The sequence below is a fragment of the Aspergillus pseudodeflectus genome (assembly GCF_044049435.1).
Source record: "Aspergillus pseudodeflectus strain CBS 756.74 chromosome Unknown BJX68scaffold_2, whole genome shotgun sequence".
In the NCBI taxonomy this organism is placed as follows: Eukaryota; Fungi; Ascomycota; class Eurotiomycetes; order Eurotiales; family Aspergillaceae; genus Aspergillus; species Aspergillus pseudodeflectus.
The window spans coordinates 1,611,413-1,628,327 of record NW_027263778.1 but is presented as its reverse complement, the minus strand read 5'-3'; the positions used below and the strand labels follow the sequence as shown (position 1 = coordinate 1,628,327).

The 16,915-nt window shown below is 50.1% G+C and overlaps 7 protein-coding genes across 7 annotated transcripts; 5 read left to right on the top strand and 2 right to left on the bottom strand.

Annotated features, from left to right (window-relative positions):
• Positions 1–35: 35 nt before the first annotated feature.
• Positions 36–1,500, bottom strand: BJX68DRAFT_261576 (uncharacterized protein; the record flags this gene model as incomplete). The annotated part of the gene is made up of 6 exons (XM_071044175.1): positions 36–448; positions 519–583; positions 690–1,063; positions 1,122–1,195; positions 1,249–1,285; positions 1,339–1,500. The coding sequence occupies 6 exons, from the start codon at positions 1,498–1,500 to the stop codon at positions 36–38; spliced, it is 1,125 nt and encodes a 374-aa protein (XP_070905344.1).
• Positions 1,501–1,959: 459 nt separating this feature from the next.
• Positions 1,960–3,237, top strand: BJX68DRAFT_90153 (alpha/beta hydrolase). The gene is made up of 2 exons (XM_071049971.1): positions 1,960–2,677; positions 2,729–3,237. The coding sequence occupies exons 1-2, from the start codon at positions 2,264–2,266 to the stop codon at positions 3,053–3,055; spliced, it is 741 nt and encodes a 246-aa protein (XP_070905343.1). The 5' UTR covers positions 1,960–2,263; the 3' UTR covers positions 3,056–3,237.
• A 295-nt stretch (positions 3,238–3,532) lies between these two features.
• On the bottom strand, positions 3,533–3,927 carry BJX68DRAFT_90163 (uncharacterized protein). Its single transcript, XM_071049972.1, has 2 exons — positions 3,779–3,927; positions 3,533–3,729 (listed from the first exon to the last, which is right to left on the bottom strand). Exons 1-2 carry the CDS (start codon positions 3,892–3,894, stop codon positions 3,636–3,638), a joined length of 210 nt encoding a protein of 69 aa, XP_070905342.1. The 5' UTR covers positions 3,895–3,927; the 3' UTR covers positions 3,533–3,635.
• Positions 3,928–5,122: 1,195 nt separating this feature from the next.
• BJX68DRAFT_90126 (uncharacterized protein) lies at positions 5,123–5,736 on the top strand. The gene has a single exon (XM_071049969.1). It carries the CDS (start codon positions 5,178–5,180, stop codon positions 5,682–5,684), a length of 507 nt encoding a protein of 168 aa, XP_070905341.1. The 5' UTR covers positions 5,123–5,177; the 3' UTR covers positions 5,685–5,736.
• A 631-nt stretch (positions 5,737–6,367) lies between these two features.
• Positions 6,368–8,106, top strand: BJX68DRAFT_90142 (uncharacterized protein). The gene is made up of 3 exons (XM_071049970.1): positions 6,368–7,061; positions 7,115–7,503; positions 7,575–8,106. Exons 1-3 carry the CDS (start codon positions 6,777–6,779, stop codon positions 8,029–8,031), a joined length of 1,131 nt encoding a protein of 376 aa, XP_070905340.1. The 5' UTR covers positions 6,368–6,776; the 3' UTR covers positions 8,032–8,106.
• A 3,730-nt stretch (positions 8,107–11,836) lies between these two features.
• On the top strand, positions 11,837–14,012 carry BJX68DRAFT_225828 (DUF2841 domain-containing protein). The gene is made up of 4 exons (XM_071038430.1): positions 11,837–12,451; positions 12,513–12,953; positions 13,011–13,196; positions 13,262–14,012. Exons 1-4 carry the CDS (start codon positions 12,187–12,189, stop codon positions 13,765–13,767), a joined length of 1,398 nt encoding a protein of 465 aa, XP_070905339.1. The 5' UTR covers positions 11,837–12,186; the 3' UTR covers positions 13,768–14,012.
• A 292-nt stretch (positions 14,013–14,304) lies between these two features.
• BJX68DRAFT_225825 (glycerophosphocholine acyltransferase) lies at positions 14,305–16,759 on the top strand. The gene is made up of 3 exons (XM_071038429.1): positions 14,305–14,562; positions 14,782–15,654; positions 15,717–16,759. The coding sequence occupies exons 2-3, from the start codon at positions 14,843–14,845 to the stop codon at positions 16,432–16,434; spliced, it is 1,530 nt and encodes a 509-aa protein (XP_070905338.1). The 5' UTR covers positions 14,305–14,562; positions 14,782–14,842; the 3' UTR covers positions 16,435–16,759.
• Positions 16,760–16,915: the final 156 nt, after the last annotated feature.

Below are 16,915 nucleotides of genomic sequence, written 5' to 3'. Positions count from 1 at the left end.
GGCCCGGCCACAACTTCAAAGCAAGACCTAGTAGGTTAGTCACTATCTCCACTCGCCTCAATAACCGTCCACCCCTGCCCCTTCCCCTTCATCCCCATGCCCGCCCCCATCCCGCTCATACTGCTTAAACTGCCCCGACTACCCCTTGTCCCTGTCCCCGTCCCGGAAATATCCTTGAGCGGATACATGTCCTCATCTCTATCTCTATCTCTATCCCGATTCTCACTCCGCTGTACTCGACTCCCCGCCTCGAGGACATGCGACTGGCCGTTATTCGTGTTTGTGGTGTTGGACTTTTTCGAGCGGGACATGTCGTTTGTGGAGAAGGAGACTCCGAGCACGTGGCCTAGGAGCGGCTTGAGGGTTGGAATGACGGTGGGGAGGCACGCGGAGATTATCCCCGCGCAGGTTTCGACGACGCACCAGGTTTGGGCATCTGCGAGGGTCCCTGTTTGTTTTAATCGTTTGATTAGTTTGGCGCGCTCGGGCACTGGGAAATACCGGGGGGGAAGGCGTACATGGAATGTCGTCTATATCAAGTATGAAAATCAGACTGAAGCGGTAGATGCTTGCGAAGACAACGCTGTTGATGACTTTATTAGACATGGTTCATTCGGGCAAGATTTGGCCCCGCATGTTTGGAGTATAGACGGATAGGGAGAAAATCAGGACTCGGCGGGAGGACGTACAAACTTCCACTCAGAAAAACCGCAATAATCGATATGCGCTGCCACATCCCTGCCTGCAGGTTCCAGATACACCGGACTGGAAGGGCGAGAATACAGATATCCGTAACGAAATTAGGGACGCCATTCCCAATGAGCGCAGCTTTAAGGTCAATACAGTGACCCGGGAGCAGCTTATTCCAAGCCTTTCCAATGGGTGTGCACTGGAAGATTGCGACGAGATCAACCGAGATTAGCCAGGAGAGGGTAATGCCTCCGAGGATATAGCTTCCGATGCGGATGTAGCGGACAGGAAAGATACGGTTGTACATGAGGAGGACCGAGAATTTAATGATTGCGACGGCCGTGATGTAGACTGGTTCAAAGGCATAGAGAATCTGTGGTTTTGAAGTGTTTAGTTGGGGTTCTAATGCCACTTGCTGGTGGGGGTGCTACTTTGAAGAGCAAGGTTATGTTCATCTCCTCTTCCAGGACGGCTGTCATATGGCGTCCCATTCCATGGTATGTGCCTGATTTGGTGAGTGATGCTTGAATTGAGTAATGACAGTATGTGCAGACGAACCTGCATAGTTGAGACCCCCTGTTGCTATAACAAAAGCCTGAGTTTCTTCAGTAAGCGGTGTTGGTTGTAACGAGTCATGCACATAGTTACCATGCCCAGATTTAAGGTCCAGTCATCTAACCCGAGAGGCACCCGCTTCACCTTTCTTGTAACGAGGCGGAGAATGAGAAAGCATAGCGCCAGTGCTAGCAGGACAATTGTGGTCACTCTTTGCTTGTTGACAGTACTCTCTTGGAGATTGTTTGACGGCATTGTGTCCTTGCCTGGCAAAGCACAGTTCGGAGGAGAGCCAGGAGCAGATAAAGACCCCTTGTTTGTGAGACATTGTCGGGATCATTGTCATGTAACCGAGGATGCCAATCCATTTGGACTGCTAGTGCTTCAACTCAAGTCAAGCCGACTCTAGCGAAGTGCTAGTCAGTATACGTGTTGAGTTGATTGGCTGCCGTTGACGATTCCAATCTCCATCCCGTCCCACTGGGTTGGGACTATCGGTTAGAACCGCAAATCACAGGCTGAAGGCGTTCTTAGCTCTTGAAAGGAGGAAAGAATGACTCGAACAAGGTTTTCCTGGGTGGATAGTTAGACAAGTCTGGGACTGGTTTCCGCACCAGGCCGAGAAGCACAACAAGCACATGTGCTTGAGGCGCAAGGTTCTGGCTCTTCATCTATTGCGAACCCCGGTCTCCGGCCTCTGCCTTGATTCAGTAACTAGATTTCAGTTGACCCACGTACGGTTCTCCATCTGGCCAGCGATGATGGATCTTACGATTGCCGCCTCTCGGACCGTCCAGGAGCTGCGGCCTATGAGTGAAGCCTGTGGTGGCCAAGAGTGCGTCGATTGTGGACTAATAGGGCCCGGTCGCGCATATCTGGTTAGGTCGCTCGCTGAACTGCCCGCCAAAGAGGGGAAGGACCTTTCTGGAGTCTTGTGTTAAATAGGAGAACCACGACTGCACTTATCTCGAGAGCAGCAGCAAACGCGCTGAGTATCCCACACAGCACACCAGTCAAGATGGCGTCGAAGCCCACCGTTGTCTTTTCAATTGGCGCGTGGCTCAAACCAGATACCTTTGATGTTATTCGTGCAAAGCTCACAGAGAGAGGCATCCCGTCCGAAGCACCCGCACACCCGTCAATTGGCGCCGAACCTCCAAACAAGACCCTCGCAGACGACGTCGCTTCCCTACGGTCCGTCCTGACACGTTTGATAGAGAAGGAAGGCAAGGATATCGTCCTTGTAGGGCATTCATACGGTGGTGTAGTTGCCTCCAGTGCGGCCGAGGGCTTCGCAAAAGCCGATCGCAAGGCAGCTGGACAAGAGGGCGGTGTCGCTCTGGTTGTTTATATGGCTGCTTTTGCTCTGGATAAGGGACAGAGTCTCTTGGATATGCTCGGTGGACAATATCTGCCGTGGATGGAGGTCGAGGTAAGATGATCCGTTTTCAAAGACGTTGCTGTGTGTTGATGTGTGAAACAGGGTGATTACGTCCGGTGCAACGCCGGCGCTGAGGCTGCTTTCCATGACCTCGCCCCCGAGGAGCAATTAGAGCAGCAGTCCGGTCTTGTCCATACATCGCGCGCCGTCTTTTCCGGGGCCTCCACATTCGAACCCTGGCACCAGATTCCGTCCGCCTATATCCTTTGCGAGGAAGATCGCGCTCTCCCAATCCAGTTCCAGGAGATGCTGTCTGCTAAACTGGGCACTGAACTCTTATATCGAGTTAAGAGTTCCCACTCGCCCTTTTTGAGCATGCCGGACAGGCTAGCTGAGGTATTGGAAGAGTTGGTCAGCAAGGCTCAGTAGTCGAATCGTGCACGGCCGAGATGAACATCCTATTAGTGTCCGAGCTTGAGCGCCTAAATGAAATCATTTCAGTTCTGGTGTACACTGGCGTTCTTTGAAAGGCCTAGGGACGCACCATAGTCTTTGCGCAGGGCGATCTAGTAGTATCTGGGCGCTTCGGCGACTTGGAGTCCACCCATTCAACCACACGCAAACAACATGTCCGCCGTTTAGGAATGATGAAAAGTCATTCCAACCATTACCGAAGGCGAAATTCTCCATAATTGTAGGATCAACAAGGTCAGCCAGCATACTGGCCCGAGTATCTGGCTGGGAATCCTGATTGAAGAGAGAAAAGAAGAAGCTATCATTTTCAAACGAGGCGATGCTGGCCATGTCTGGTCCTAACGTGTTCGTTGCTGGTTTACCAGACCCGACGTTGAATGCTTCGCTGGACGCTGGAATTTCGAGTGCGTTTGACTGCCCCCGGCGTCGTTGATCGAGCAATCCCGAGTACTTCGCGGATTATCTCCGAACAGCGACGAGCGACAATACCGTTGTTCATTGATTCAAAAATATCTAGATGCTTGTGCACGGCTAGTTAGAACTCTTCGTCGTGAATTCCAAGATATCCGGAGAGAACTATATGAAGCAGTATCATGGAGGCGTATAAAGCGTATGTTGTATTATACCACCTATGATTGTTATAAGCATCAAGAAAACGACCGACGAATCGAGGCCTACAAGGTTCGATTGTATGTCCTATGCAATAAAGGTCCATACTGCATGTGTATAGTAGATTGTGCCGCCGACAGACAGATATGTAGTTGTGGTAGCAAGGGGTTTCCTGTGGCGGACATGGAGGCCGTCAGAAAAGGGCGGTTTATGAAAATCCGGGTATTGTAGAATCCTAGACCGTTAGCTTGTTTCTATAGGATTATGGCATTAACTAACTCAGTCAGAGCACCAGCTTTTGCTCAAAGGCCCCCTCAGGGTCACTGAGTGGAACAGCGTTGATATTGAGAAATTTGGGTGATTTAGACTTCCAGCAGTGTAGCTTATAATCAAGCCTTTCTGAAATCTGAGGCTTTAGATCTGTAGAGCGTTTGAGATGTTGGTAAAGCAGCTGAGAGGTCTTGGACTTTGCGCCAGGCCTACCATGGTGGGGATAATGGCGATATCATTACCCTCAACGTCGAGTTCCAGTGGGCTTACAACAAAGCCCTATTGATGTCAACTGAGACAAATCTTTTAGAAAAGATGATGGAGGGGATGTACCTGCCACCCGGGAAGTGGAACTTGATAATAAGATAGTCCCTTCACGCTATCCGGCCTACTGGAAGAGCGGCACATTTCTTTGAAAGAGGCCAGACCAATTCATATATCGAACCAGTGGACTTACACTTTATGCGAGGATATGCACTCAGCGTCCTTAGGTAAAGGCCCAGGTGAGGACAATGGAACTTACCCCCAAGTACGTATACCTACGCATAGCAGTTGGTAAAGATGAAATTCAGGACGCAAAGCCAATGCTGACAGCAGTCCTGACAGCCGTGTCGCAATACATGCAGCAGCTATGTGATCGCAGTGCGTTCTGGTAAAAGGCGCTCTAAGAAAACTTGTCAAACTTGTCCTAATAGAATAAGCAACAATGAATGACTATACTTACTAGAAGCAAAAGAGCCTCTGCTGTCTCAAGTACGCAGCCCTCGAAGAGATTTCCAAGCGTCTTCTTCGCAGCTCCAAAATAAAAATCTGAAAGACCCAGCGCTATACTTTGAGCAGTGGTATAGCTTTGCCAGAGACCACGGGATATCTGCTCCGGTTGAGCCTACAAGAACAGAGGGGTTGCTGAAATCTTACAGGCGCAATATGAGCACAGCTGAGCTTGATCACACTGTAAGAAGATTTGAGGTGTTAATGACTCGTACATGTTCCCAATGAATTGGATCGAATTCTCCAGAAGCAGAGGTTGAGGAAGCTACCTGTGCCTTTCGGATGCGACACGTCTCGCAAGCACGTGAAGCACGTGGAGGTCGTCAACGAAAAGCGCGCAGTTTGGTTGTCGCCGGCTCAGATGCTCCTTCCATTCCATTGCTTTGAGAACTGCGCCTGTATATCACGCGGTACCAGTTCTTGTTCAATGTTGTCAAAGAGTGACGTTTGCAAGTACTTCCCCACAATCATCTATCGTACAAAAAAGCCAACAGATCCAGGCTATTCTCCATACCTACTCGCCCACACTACTAAGCAATCAACGATCGGCTATGCTACCAGCAACAGGATCCAGAGACAATATTGGTCAAGTACTGGAATTATCAGCACTATGGGGTTCGAAATGAGCCTTTCAACGTTGAGACCTCGGTTTGCTCAAGACAAAAGTTGCGCAAATCAGTGTGAGTCTAGAAACACGGTATGTACGCAACCATTCTGTTGCTGCAAGATATTCATCCTCTCGATTGTCGGATTGGACTTGGGATTCTTGATGTCGATTCGGTTGTCTGCGAGGGAAGTCGAGGGTAGCGCTCTGTCACTTACGGCAACATTCACAGAGCCGAAAGACTCAATCACCCTCTATCAATCGATGATCTACTCGACGATGGCTTTTCATCGGCTTCGGCCTCTTCCATCAGATGCTTCCTGGCCGTAACAGCTCCCGACGGTTTCCCGATACATCACCAGAATATATCACAACTCCAATCACCAGCAGAAAAGCACAAACTCAGTACTCTGGGTACTTGCAGCGAGCCATGTCACTCGGAACGGGTAAAGAAATTGCTACCATACGCGAGGCGACTCAGTCTGAGTACAGCCATGAGATAGGGCAACCAACCGTGTACCGGATGGAGTTGAGTTGCACACCTTGCTCTTTTACAAATATAGATGTGCTTAGCTCTTCGTGTCGATTGAGTCTTCTCTGACATCTGACACGAGTTTGTTCTCTTGCGCAATGCCCTGGGGGGTCTACGCCTCGTTCATTCTATAACGGACCGTATGTGGGCGCACCGATTAGACTGTTCTCCGAGCATTTCCGTGGCGAAGCTTATTAGCTCTATGAAAAGGGAACGGTTGCCTCACGCTTTTGACTGACCCCTATTTTAGCATCTGTATGAGTAGCTGCTTGCCACGGGCCTCGAAGAAGTGACTTGGTTAGGGTTGGTCAGAAACCCCCATCCGCTTTCGCACATTGATTGTTCTGGCCAAACCCCATTTTCTTGTTCACTAACTTGTCAAGCAGAAAAAGTATCCATATTCCACTTAGTCTATTCCAAATAACCCCGACCAGAAAACCAAATCCGCCCGGCATTCCCCGCCTCCGTCGCCGTCGCCGGCGCCGGCGCCGGAAACAGCAGCCCTACACCACCCGAGCAACCGAGCCAAACTTCAACGTCTCAACCCGCAATCCTTTCCAGAGATCTAGAACTGTTCTTTCCAATGACTCTGCACCCCCTGTCCCCACATGAAATCACCACACCCCTACTTTCCGTTCTAGGCGGTTCGGAGTCTCGGTCCCGACAAAGACCACAGCCTCCAACAGCGAACCATGGGCATGACAATGACAGCACACACCGATCCCGGGTCCGAGTCGGTGCGGTCGTCTCCGCCAAAAGTTTCGCGGGTGTATATATCTCACTTCTCCCTCGTTTGCTTTAGTCCGGTCACTGCATGAGCTATCGCCAAGGCTCGTCATGAGAATGTGAGCGTTATACTTCACCATACCTAGCAAGCGCGGTACCTATCAATGGCGTCGAACGACGACGGCCCTGGGGGTGAGGTAGAAGACATCTCATGCCGGATTTGGATAGGGACAATAGTCACCGTGGTTCCTGCGACGATCGCGGTTGCGCTGCGATTCGTATCGCGGCACATTTCGCGAGCTGGTTTTTGGTGGGATGATTGGGTTATTGCTGTTTCGTTGGTGGTCAACTGGGGCATGGACATCACACGCTGGGTTCAGGTTCTCATGTATCAATTCGGGAGGCATCACGGTGATGTGCCTGTGAGCGATGTAGTTGAGTATCAGAAGGTAGGGTCTATCACTTCTCATTCAATATGATGGAGATGCTAAAAAGCAAACAGAGCTTTATCGCAATCCAACTAATATACTTCACGAACGCCGTACTAACAAAATCTTCCCTCCTACTTTTATACCAACGCATCTTCGGTATCGTGCGGTCCTTCCGCATCGCTCTCGCCATCTCCTGGTTCCTGATAATCGGCTACTTTATCGCATGCGCAATTGCCTCCATCGCAGGCTGTCTGCCCGTCTCCTACGTCTGGACCCGCTACAAGACACCGCCAGGCCCAGGCTCCTGCTTCAACGAAGTCGCCTTCTTCCGCTGGAACGGCATCGCGAATATGCTCCTTGATATACTCATGCTTATCTTGCCGCTGCCGATGGTTTGGAGAATGAGGATGTCGAGGAGAAGGAGGCTACTGCTTACGGGCATCTTCGGAATGGGCGGCTTGTATGTTTCATCCATCTTTCGCTCCAATCAGTTCCAATCGTGCTGGGTCGAGCTAACAACCGCTATCATAGCGTCTGCGTCGTCTCCCTCCTCCGAATAATTTCATTCAACCAGGCGAACCGCGACGACCCAACCTTCACGCAAATCTACTCCTCAACATGGTCCTCCGTCGAGCAAGGCGTCGGCATAGTCTGCGCCTGTCTCCCAACACTACGCCCCCTCCGCCGCCTCTGGACCGATATGCGGAAACGGGGCTCCACCGGAACAGGAACAGCAACATCCAAACGGGACAAGGATAATTTATCCTCACCTCCCGAGTCGAAGCGGTCGTCGAGATGTGCCTCGGAGCGAAGTCACGAGTCAGCCCTTGAGCTTGGAAATGGGCATGGAAATAGCGGGAGGCCGTGGCTTGGTGGTGGTGGGGAACATGAGATAGAATTGTCTTTACGTGCGGCAGTCTATACGATGCCTGATCTGTTTAGGGATTCGTTTGATGATGATAGGAATGAGAAGGAGCGGAGAGGGTGAGATGAGGAGGAAGGTAGAGGGAGTGGAGTTAGTATTGTCCCTGTCCCTTACCACGAGACAACAGGCAAGTAGTATCATGGATGATCACTAAGTATTGATCACTTTATTGGATATACCTTGACTATATATAATCCTTTAATTGCTATACTACTGGTGTTGTTTTATGAAATAAGTATAGGTTATAGTTCAAGTTTCAACATAAATATATATATATTCTCACCCTCCACAACCCTTCACCACTAAGGTACAAGGAATCAGGCACAGTTAACATTTCAAACAATATTTTGCTATGCGCGAACGAGTAAAGTATTGATAGATTACATAGCTGCCAGTTTTAGCTGAAGTACCAATGCTATACATTGTTAGGGCGGACATTTCAAAAGTTCTCTGCAACTGTACAGAGTATATATAGCCTGTCCAGCCGTGTTTACGCGATCACGCTCTATGGGATATATACGGACACAGATGTCCTTATACAACCACAATCATCGCAGTGGTCCAAGACAATGGACAGGCTTTCGAAGGGTTCGTAAACCTAGAGTCATCAGCAGTTGAGTATAAATTGTTGTCAGATGTACCCATGGTGGACTTGCAAGTACCAATCCACTCCTGAACTAAGTTGGCGTAAATAACGGGTTGGAAGAACGATAAACCGCAATATAGAAGACCGGCGGAGCCAACAGTGGAAGCATGTATAAAGCGAGAAAGAAAGCGTTTGTAGCCCGGCTGTGACATAGGTGTCGAGAACCCGAGAACCCGAGAAGGTCCAAATACCCGAGTCTGCATTGCCTTCGACACCAAAGTCAAGGGTACAATGTACCTCGTATCTCGTGTCATTAATCGGTGCATCATGTCCCGGGGTATTTTCAATGACCACTCAGAAACGCCATGACGAATATCGACTGCTCTATTTTCCAGATTAGGCAGTGCTTCTTGAGAAGTAGCGCAGTTATCCTATTATAATAGCGCGGAGGTTATCATAGTTCTCCGACGACGTCTAGGTTTCGCCGCAAAAAACTCTGGTGGTGGTGGAGAGAGCATGGCGGCGATCACGACTGCAGCTGTGATCAAACTATTGGTAATCGTCTTAGCAGACTGCCGTCGTCGACACAAGCCCCTTGCTTTGACATTGTCATGGTGGCAATAATTCTCCCGGGATGTTCGGTCTTTCATACTCCGGGACATGGATATGCTCAATGGTGCGCGGGTGGATTGCAAGCACTTGGTACTCCAGTCCATTCAATGCGAGTTAAACTTGACCGAGAGCCGGAAAAGGCGAGGTAGGATAGTCCGAATAGAGTCATGTTCGCATGGACTGAACAGACAGCCCGTCTCCGCGTCATGTATTCTCGATTCGGAAGCACCTGCATCGGGTAGATCCGATCCGTAACTTCAAAGAATGGAACTTGAAGCGCTATCCAGTCACGCCGTATAACGTGACTGTTCCTGTGGCAAGACATGGATGCAGATGGTTCAGATTATTACTCGAAATTCGCATTGAAATCTTTCCGGCACCGCAGTGGTCAGCTCAAGCAAGACATGACAGGCCGCAAAATTCGATAGAGTTCCGGGAGGAGCTGGTAAACTTTGTCGATAACCTAAACCAGTTCCCTGGAAAGATGGCCAGGCATTCTAGTGTTTGGCGCTTTTCCCTTTTCAATTAGAGAAGCATCGACCAAAGCCTATTAAGCCATATGGCTTATGGGAAGAGGGGGGCGGAAAGTAAGCGATTGATCCGCGAGCCATGGATCCTGGCTGGACGGCGCGGATGGAGATAGACAAATCGAAAAGCTATCTCAAGTTGGATAGACTCGTACTTCTTGAGACTCAACGAGTCAGTGCATGGACGACGGGGCATATCCGCCGCATCCATGCAATTGATGGTACGCTGTGAGAAGGAACGGCTCGAGAGCGGTTCTCGAATACTCGATGTAGAGGAGGATGTGAGGTTTGTTGATAATTTGTGATGCCTCGCAGACCCACGCACTGCTTATTGACACAATGACAAGGGGGGTGTTGCATGGTATGCCTAGGCGGATTCAAATAGTGTTTTGCCAGAGCTCAGACGGCGGGGCCGCCATTTGTGGAGAGAATTAGACGTGTGGTGTCAGATGTATCGGATGCCAAATATATTCTTGAAACGGCAAGAGTGGACAATGATAGCAATCTGGAGTGTCTTGTGGAGAAGAGAGTTGGTATCTGTGCCTGTGCGCGATAGATCAGATTCATAGGTACCTTCAGCGATGATGCTCAGATGGTCAGACCCCGAATGCAAGCTTTCCTGGTTGGCGGGGACCACCCCATACGCGAGTGATTGAAAATTGCCGCGGGTTATGGCAAATACTGAAGAAAAAGAAATGTTCAGAAGCCCCATTTCCCCGCAAAATGTGAGGAGTTTCGTTCAGCTCTCGCTGTTCTTTTCACTGAAACCGTGGTACGTCTGCGCAGGGAAGTTGTTTGTATCGCGGGGCTAGAAGCAGCTAACAACCAGGATACCAGGCTCTGACAAAGAGGCCCGTGTACTGCTGGCCAGATCGTGCATTTCTCTGTCCTGTCCGCTCGGACAGACCATGATGCAGGTGCCCGACATGGCTGTGACCGGTGTGGTTGGGAAGCGAAAGAGTGAGAACCCAATTATTGTGGAAGGAAATCAATTCCACCGTTACACGCCATATTGGGCGAAGTCTCTAACGGTGATTAGAAAGAGGAAGATCGCGGGCTTGAGCAGCCGTGGGGGAGAGCGGAGAGAGCAACAGGAAACTCATTTGAGGCGAAATTCGTTTTTGTGCAAAAAGACGGATTAAATTAAGCTTCGATCATGAGGGTCCTTCCTGGCACATTGGGGTCCGTGGGTAAAGTTCAACTGATCGGCGGTCAGCCCGCACAGATGCTCTCTCCAGCGCTGTTACAGGTTGGTACATTGCCTGAGGAAGTCTGAGGCACTGATCCCACTGGCGGGATGTTTGTCCAACTGCTGACTATCGAAAGGATGGCTTCGCTTCGTGTGAATGTGAAACTTCATTGGCGTCTTGCGTCGCCACTCAACCAGAAGCCGAAAACAATGTGCATTGACTGCCTGGGTCTGGATTCTATCGGGATCTGAACGAAGGCGCTTCGACTCGAGGAACATCGCCCGAGAGAAATACGGCGATGACGTGAATCCGCAAGGTGAGAGGAGCATTTTTGCTTGACAGGTATGACCTGGTCCTTTTGCTTGATCAATTTGTCAATATGGCCGACTTCGTTCGAGTTATGAATGCTCTGGTTGAGCAGGAAAAAGGTTCCTCACGGGGCCTCGACAGTTCAAGGCGCACCTAGTAGAGATCGGCGCTGGTGCTAGGATAGTGGAACAAATAGTCGCGAACAGGCCTAGATCAAGCCTTATCCGAGATAGAAGTGAACTCGCTACGATTCGATGAGACATTAGTCCATGGTAGTTCCTGATCGAAGATGTAGCATGGTTCCCCGGTATGGGCTCCGAAGAGATCTCCCCAAGGTTACCAGTTTCCACCTGTTCTTTGGAAATTGAGATCATCAGGCAAACAAGAGTCTAACATCGCTCGACTTTTTACTTATCGAAAAAGCAACAGAGGTCATCCTTGTCAAGAGCGAGCCTTGAAGCGGGATCGAGCGCTCAACGTCCAGGATAGCGAGATCAAGCGCGCCTATAGGATGATCTTGACCCATAAACTGGGTCTTTTGTTCTGTAAGTATTTGTTTTCCTTGCATTAGCCTTGATGCCATGCCAGCCACCAGGATGGGGTGACATGGGTTCCCGGCCAAGATATGGAAGGACGTACTTTCTTCCTCTTCGCGCTTTTGCGTCTGGGCCCCATAACAGTACGATTGCCGTAGACCAAGAGGATATATTTGGGCTCTCCCAGCTCGCCTGTTTGATGCTGGGTTGAAAAGTAAATCATTCGTCGCTGAGCCCGCGAAACGTTGTATATACCCAGGCCTGCTCCAGTCTTCCCCACGCAGTCTTTCACAGCACGTCCCCCCCCCGAAGTGGTCGAGGCTCGAGTCGGTGTGACTTTCTGAGCATGACAAGCCCAACCAATCGAATGGCCCAGATGGATCAGTCCGAAGTGCCCAAGGAGGAGGGGCACAGGCAGATGGTATCGTACCACGATATGACTGCTCAACCAAGGGCGAATGTATGGATCTAGCACCCATTCAAGCCAAGCTGATCATCCCAAGACTCATTGCCATGTACAGGAGGTCCAATGTCACCAGCCGATGCAATTCACCATCCCTTATTCGCACTTCGCGATCATGTACGTCGACAATCAGGGAGAGATTCAGGTAGAAGCATCGCCCTCAGTCATGGGATATGAGAAAGCTGTCTTCACGGAGGAGATCCAAGAGAAGTTTTTGAAATTGGCAAATGGGGAGCCTAGTCTGCATAATGTTTACTCAGGTGAGAAAGGAACGCAATTGAAGTGAGAAGAAACGAACGGAAGCTTACCTGTCTCGCTTAGGCATCAGCCTGTCCAACACTCCTTCCTGGCCCAACCCCAGTCAAACTCGGCCGCCCGGGCTCATACCATGCGAATGGCAATCTTTCAACCACAACAAGCGACACAGGCGCGGCGTGAAGCGCGCTGATAGACCTACTGATGATGGATGGGAGCCTCTGTCTCCCAGTCCAAGCTTGAAGCGTTCAACAATGCGAGTCGGAGACACGAGGCTTCTACGAAAGTACTACGAGATGGCGTTTGAGAACTTTCAGCAGGTCAACTGCAAGGTGGTTGCAAAGGCTTATATCAAGTTGGTGGAGCCTCGAAAGCAAGTGAATTATCCCTACAATGGCCGCTTAAACATCGCCGGGTCAACCGAGGTGAAGAACCCAGAAGCGACGAAACCCAAGTGGTGGCCTTCAGGGGTCACCCACAAAGAGCCCGATCACCTTGGAAAGCCTGGTAAGACCCTCGTGCTTTAACCGTACTTGTGAGGTTGTCGCGCTGATCTCGGTGTAGAACGGGTGCGTCTGCTGGTACATATTCTGTGCGAGCTTAGAGACAGCCACGATATCACAGCCAAAAAACTTAGGGAAGCTGGCCAGGATGTAAAGCGGCAGATCTCCCCAGAAATACGGCTGCGGGTCTTGGATGAAATATACTATGTTCGAGAGATGGAGGAACAATACCTGGATGGAGAGATCAGTACGGCTCCCACTCGAAGTCAGAAAAGTGCGTCGTTGAGGCTAACATCTTACCAACCTTACCAGGCGGCGACACCATCATAAATGTGTCCCATGTCCACCTCGAAGAAGAGCTACAAGCGCAGAGTCTCGCCAGCGGTGCACGCGATCAGCTATCCACAATGCCCTTTTCACAACGAGACCATCACCTGTCTGGGCGTAGGTCGTCACATCGTATCATGCCCACCATCTTAGACGATACATACCAGCTCCCAGTACGAAGCACCAAGCGACCAGCAAATTCCGACAGCCACCTGCCCATATCACCATCGTTGTCCCCTTCATGTAGCCGCAAAAGTTCGTTGGAGAGGAGCATGCCAACTTACTCCTCCGGGATAGACCCAGCCATATTATCGGGCCCCGAGCCGCCTAGAAGTTCAGCTTGTCTGCAGGGTCTTCAGCCTATTGGTGCTACGTCCATACCAGAATATTTCGCTAACCAGTATACACCCCCTGCGCGACACCATGCTCATTCTGCTTTCTGGGACACCATCCCTAGCATGCACTCCCAGTTTTCCTTTTCCAGTTACTGAGCGACTGGGTCATTCATAAGTTTCCTTTATCGAGTTTGAGTCTTGATCAATGTTCTGCAGTTGGATTAGCCTGTATATTGTTGAAGATCTCGGACTGTGAATAGCGTTTATTAATACCGTTTTCGGGTTTCTGTACATGAGCTATTCTCATACTTCAAAGAACAATCAATGATATTACTATCAATATGAGTTCAGGGGCCCTTTGCCTTGGTCATCAGATTCTATGTGAGGTCTTGGGGCTTGCTGTGTCTGATTAGAAGCTGTGCAGATGTCAACCTGGGGTATCCGGCCACTGTAAAACTTTGAAAACAGCTACCGTCAAGCAGAGGCTAAGGGATGCACAAAGTCTGGGTAAGAGGACCATGTGAGGAGAAAGACTCATATTGTTACTCAAGTTGTTAGCAAAGAGCAAGCAGAAGGCGTCTTGGCAGGGTGAAATGGAAAACAATCCTGATGCCTGAGGCCAAAGCTGGGTCATCAGGCCTCACTATGACGCCGATCTCGTGGCCAGACTCCAGCATGAGCTTCACCCAACCAGGAGCTTCAACCTACGCACAAGGTAAACCTCATAATCCCACTCGCTCCCAAAATTGCCTCTGACTCTCTCTGGCCCTCCACAGCACCTCTGTTCACCCCATCTGGCCGTTTCCAGTGCCTCATGCTCCTTGAACGTGGACGGTCACTGGTGCATCCGTTATCGACTTTCCCCAACCCATCCCAAAGTTTGTCCCCCAGCGCGCGCCTTGCTCGGACAGTGTGAGGAACTGATAAGTTAGTGCTGCATCTCGATCCAGGGTAAGGCCCTCATTCCCCCACCTCCCATGTTCCTTTGCGAAGGGTCGATAAGGAAACTGTCTTTGCGAGCGGTTTCTTTGTCTTTTCTTTCCTTTCTGCTTGCTGTCTCTCCTACCAAATTGCTGCATCGTTTGCAGAAGCGAGCACTTTGTTTATTTCCGTGGCAAATCTGTTCCTGCGCGAAATCATGGGAATGCTAACATTTGCGCGTTTTCTCAGCCCGCCCTACCTGCACAGCCGTGACGGCCCGACAATATTCTGGTTCGAACAGAAGTTGACCATGGATGAGGGAGGCGCCTATCAACGAAGGAAGTCGGATGCGAAGAACGGCGACTCACCTACACTTCAGCCATCCAACATGGAAGATATCCTCGACTCGGAGTCCGACTACTTCTACTCGCCCCCGGGCACACCGACCACACGGCCTAGACTGTCGCGCAGCTCCTTCTCGTACCAAGATGACTGGGAAACTTTCCCCCCTCTTGACCAACTCACAGTCTTCGACCTTCTTGATAATCTGTCTCTGTCTCAGCGGCTGGAGAAGCTGCAGCGGTCTCTGAACTCACAGAGAGAAAGGGTCAAACAGCAGCAGGAAAAGATCAGGTCAACCTCAAAGCATGCCAGAGACCGCGTCGTGGGCGAGTGGAAGAGACGAGTACCTACTGCGGATGAACAACTGGAGAAATACCGCCGTCGGATGAAGGCCGGAGTTGAGCGCTTGAATCAGCGGTGGAACGCAGCCTCAGCTGTTACTCTCCGCGAGAAGATCTCGTTCATTGCTGGTGTGCTCAACATTTTCATCAGCGGCTATCTCCTCGGATCGTACCCTGAATACTTCTACATCTGGTTCAGTGTTCAACTCGCCTACTTTATGCCAATACGGTTCTTCAGGTACCACCAGATCGGCTATCATTACTTCCTGGCAGATCTTTGCTACTTTGTGAACATGCTTTGTATGCTCTGCATTTGGGTCTTTCCGAAGTCTCGAAGACTTTTCATCAGCACATTCTGTTTGGTCTTTGGAAACAACGCAGTTGCGATTGCTATGTGGCGAAACTCTATGGTTTTCCATAGCATGGACAAGGTCGTCAGGTGAGTCGCATAGTTCTTGATAGTTACACTTATGTATAGCGAGCCAACTAACAAACACTTAGCCTTTTTATTCATATTATGCCTCCAGTGACGTTCCACTGCCTCGTCCACCTTACGCCTTTGGAGACGATGAAGGAGAGATTCCCGGCCATTTATCAGATCAAAACTAGCGAGCCAGGCTCTCAGTATCATTATGGGCTGTTTTCTATGATGCTGTGGGCGACTGTACCCTACATGGTGTGGCAGCTCTCGTATCATCTGTTCATCACCGTTCGCCGCGCCGACAAGATTGCGGCAGGACGCCCGACCAGCTTCACCTGGCTTCGCAAGTCCTACGCAAAAACCTGGATTGGACGATTTGTGCTTAGTCTCCCTGAATCCCTACAGGCCCCTGCATTTATGATGATTCAGTACATGTACGCCCTTTCGACTATGATCCCGTGCCCTCTCTGGCTCTGGTCCCGTTGGGCGAGTGGAATATTCATCACCGGCCTTTTCATCTTGAGTATCCACAACGGCGCAACCTACTATATCGACGTATTTGGCAAGCGCTTCCAGAAGGAACTTGAACAACTAAAGAAAGATGTTGCTCATTGGCAATCATCTCCTGAGGGAGCCGTGACACCCACGATTCCTGGTATGGGGGTGACCACTGCCAATGTTGGAAAGCAATCTGTGGGCGGGTCTCCCCAGAGCAATTCCGACAAGTCTAGCATTGAGAAGATCCCTCTACTAGATGCAACTGGTGTTTCCACGGCCGTTGAAGGTGGCAAGAGATGAGCCAGCAACCTCTCAGGTTTATCACGATATACCTATACCTATACCCATACCTAATCACCTGGTTTCTTGTTTTGGAGTATTATTTGGATTCCTGTCGATTCCTGTCGCGTTTGAATGGTCACCTCATGATACCCATCCGGTCGTTCCTTTGTCTACGAGCTTGAGAGTCTTGCCTACACTTTCCTACTATATACTTTGCCACGCTATACACAGATGTGCTTGACGTCATTGATCCCTTCAATGTCAATGTTCTTTTGCGATGCTGTTATCAGTTCTAGAGATGAATCAGACTTTGGTTTCTTACCTAGGTATCAGTTCACTCGCCCTAATAAATTTTAGTCAAATCTTAAGCCAGTGATCTTGCTGATGGTGGCAAACGGAGCGTGCGGACTGGCCAAAAGAGCCAGTCGGGGACAGTGCTAAACTCCGAGGTGGAATTTCTACGTAGTCACGTGTCGCCACTGGTTGCGGACTGCGGACG

Coding starts and splice junctions, on each gene's coding strand:
- BJX68DRAFT_90153 (XM_071049971.1), top strand. CDS start 2,264: ATGGCGTCGAAGCCCACCGTTGTCTTTTCAATTGGCGCGTGGCTCAAA. Junction 2,678..2,728: donor TGCCGTGGATGGAGGTCGAG/GTAAGATGATCC, acceptor TGTGTGAAACAG/GGTGATTACGTCCGGTGCAA.
- BJX68DRAFT_90163 (XM_071049972.1), bottom strand. CDS start 3,894: ATGTCCGCCACAGGAAACCCCTTGCTACCACAACTACATATCTGTCTG. Junction 3,730..3,778: donor AGGACATACAATCGAACCTT/GTAGGCCTCGAT, acceptor TAACAATCATAG/GTGGTATAATACAACATACG.
- BJX68DRAFT_90126 (XM_071049969.1), top strand. CDS start 5,178: ATGTTGTCAAAGAGTGACGTTTGCAAGTACTTCCCCACAATCATCTAT.
- BJX68DRAFT_90142 (XM_071049970.1), top strand. CDS start 6,777: ATGGCGTCGAACGACGACGGCCCTGGGGGTGAGGTAGAAGACATCTCA. Junction 7,062..7,114: donor ATGTAGTTGAGTATCAGAAG/GTAGGGTCTATC, acceptor AAAAGCAAACAG/AGCTTTATCGCAATCCAACT. Junction 7,504..7,574: donor ATCTTCGGAATGGGCGGCTT/GTATGTTTCATC, acceptor CCGCTATCATAG/CGTCTGCGTCGTCTCCCTCC.
- BJX68DRAFT_225828 (XM_071038430.1), top strand. CDS start 12,187: ATGTATGGATCTAGCACCCATTCAAGCCAAGCTGATCATCCCAAGACT. Junction 12,452..12,512: donor TCTGCATAATGTTTACTCAG/GTGAGAAAGGAA, acceptor TGTCTCGCTTAG/GCATCAGCCTGTCCAACACT. Junction 13,197..13,261: donor ATACCTGGATGGAGAGATCA/GTACGGCTCCCA, acceptor CAACCTTACCAG/GCGGCGACACCATCATAAAT.
- BJX68DRAFT_225825 (XM_071038429.1), top strand. CDS start 14,843: ATGGATGAGGGAGGCGCCTATCAACGAAGGAAGTCGGATGCGAAGAAC. Junction 15,655..15,716: donor AGCATGGACAAGGTCGTCAG/GTGAGTCGCATA, acceptor ACAAACACTTAG/CCTTTTTATTCATATTATGC.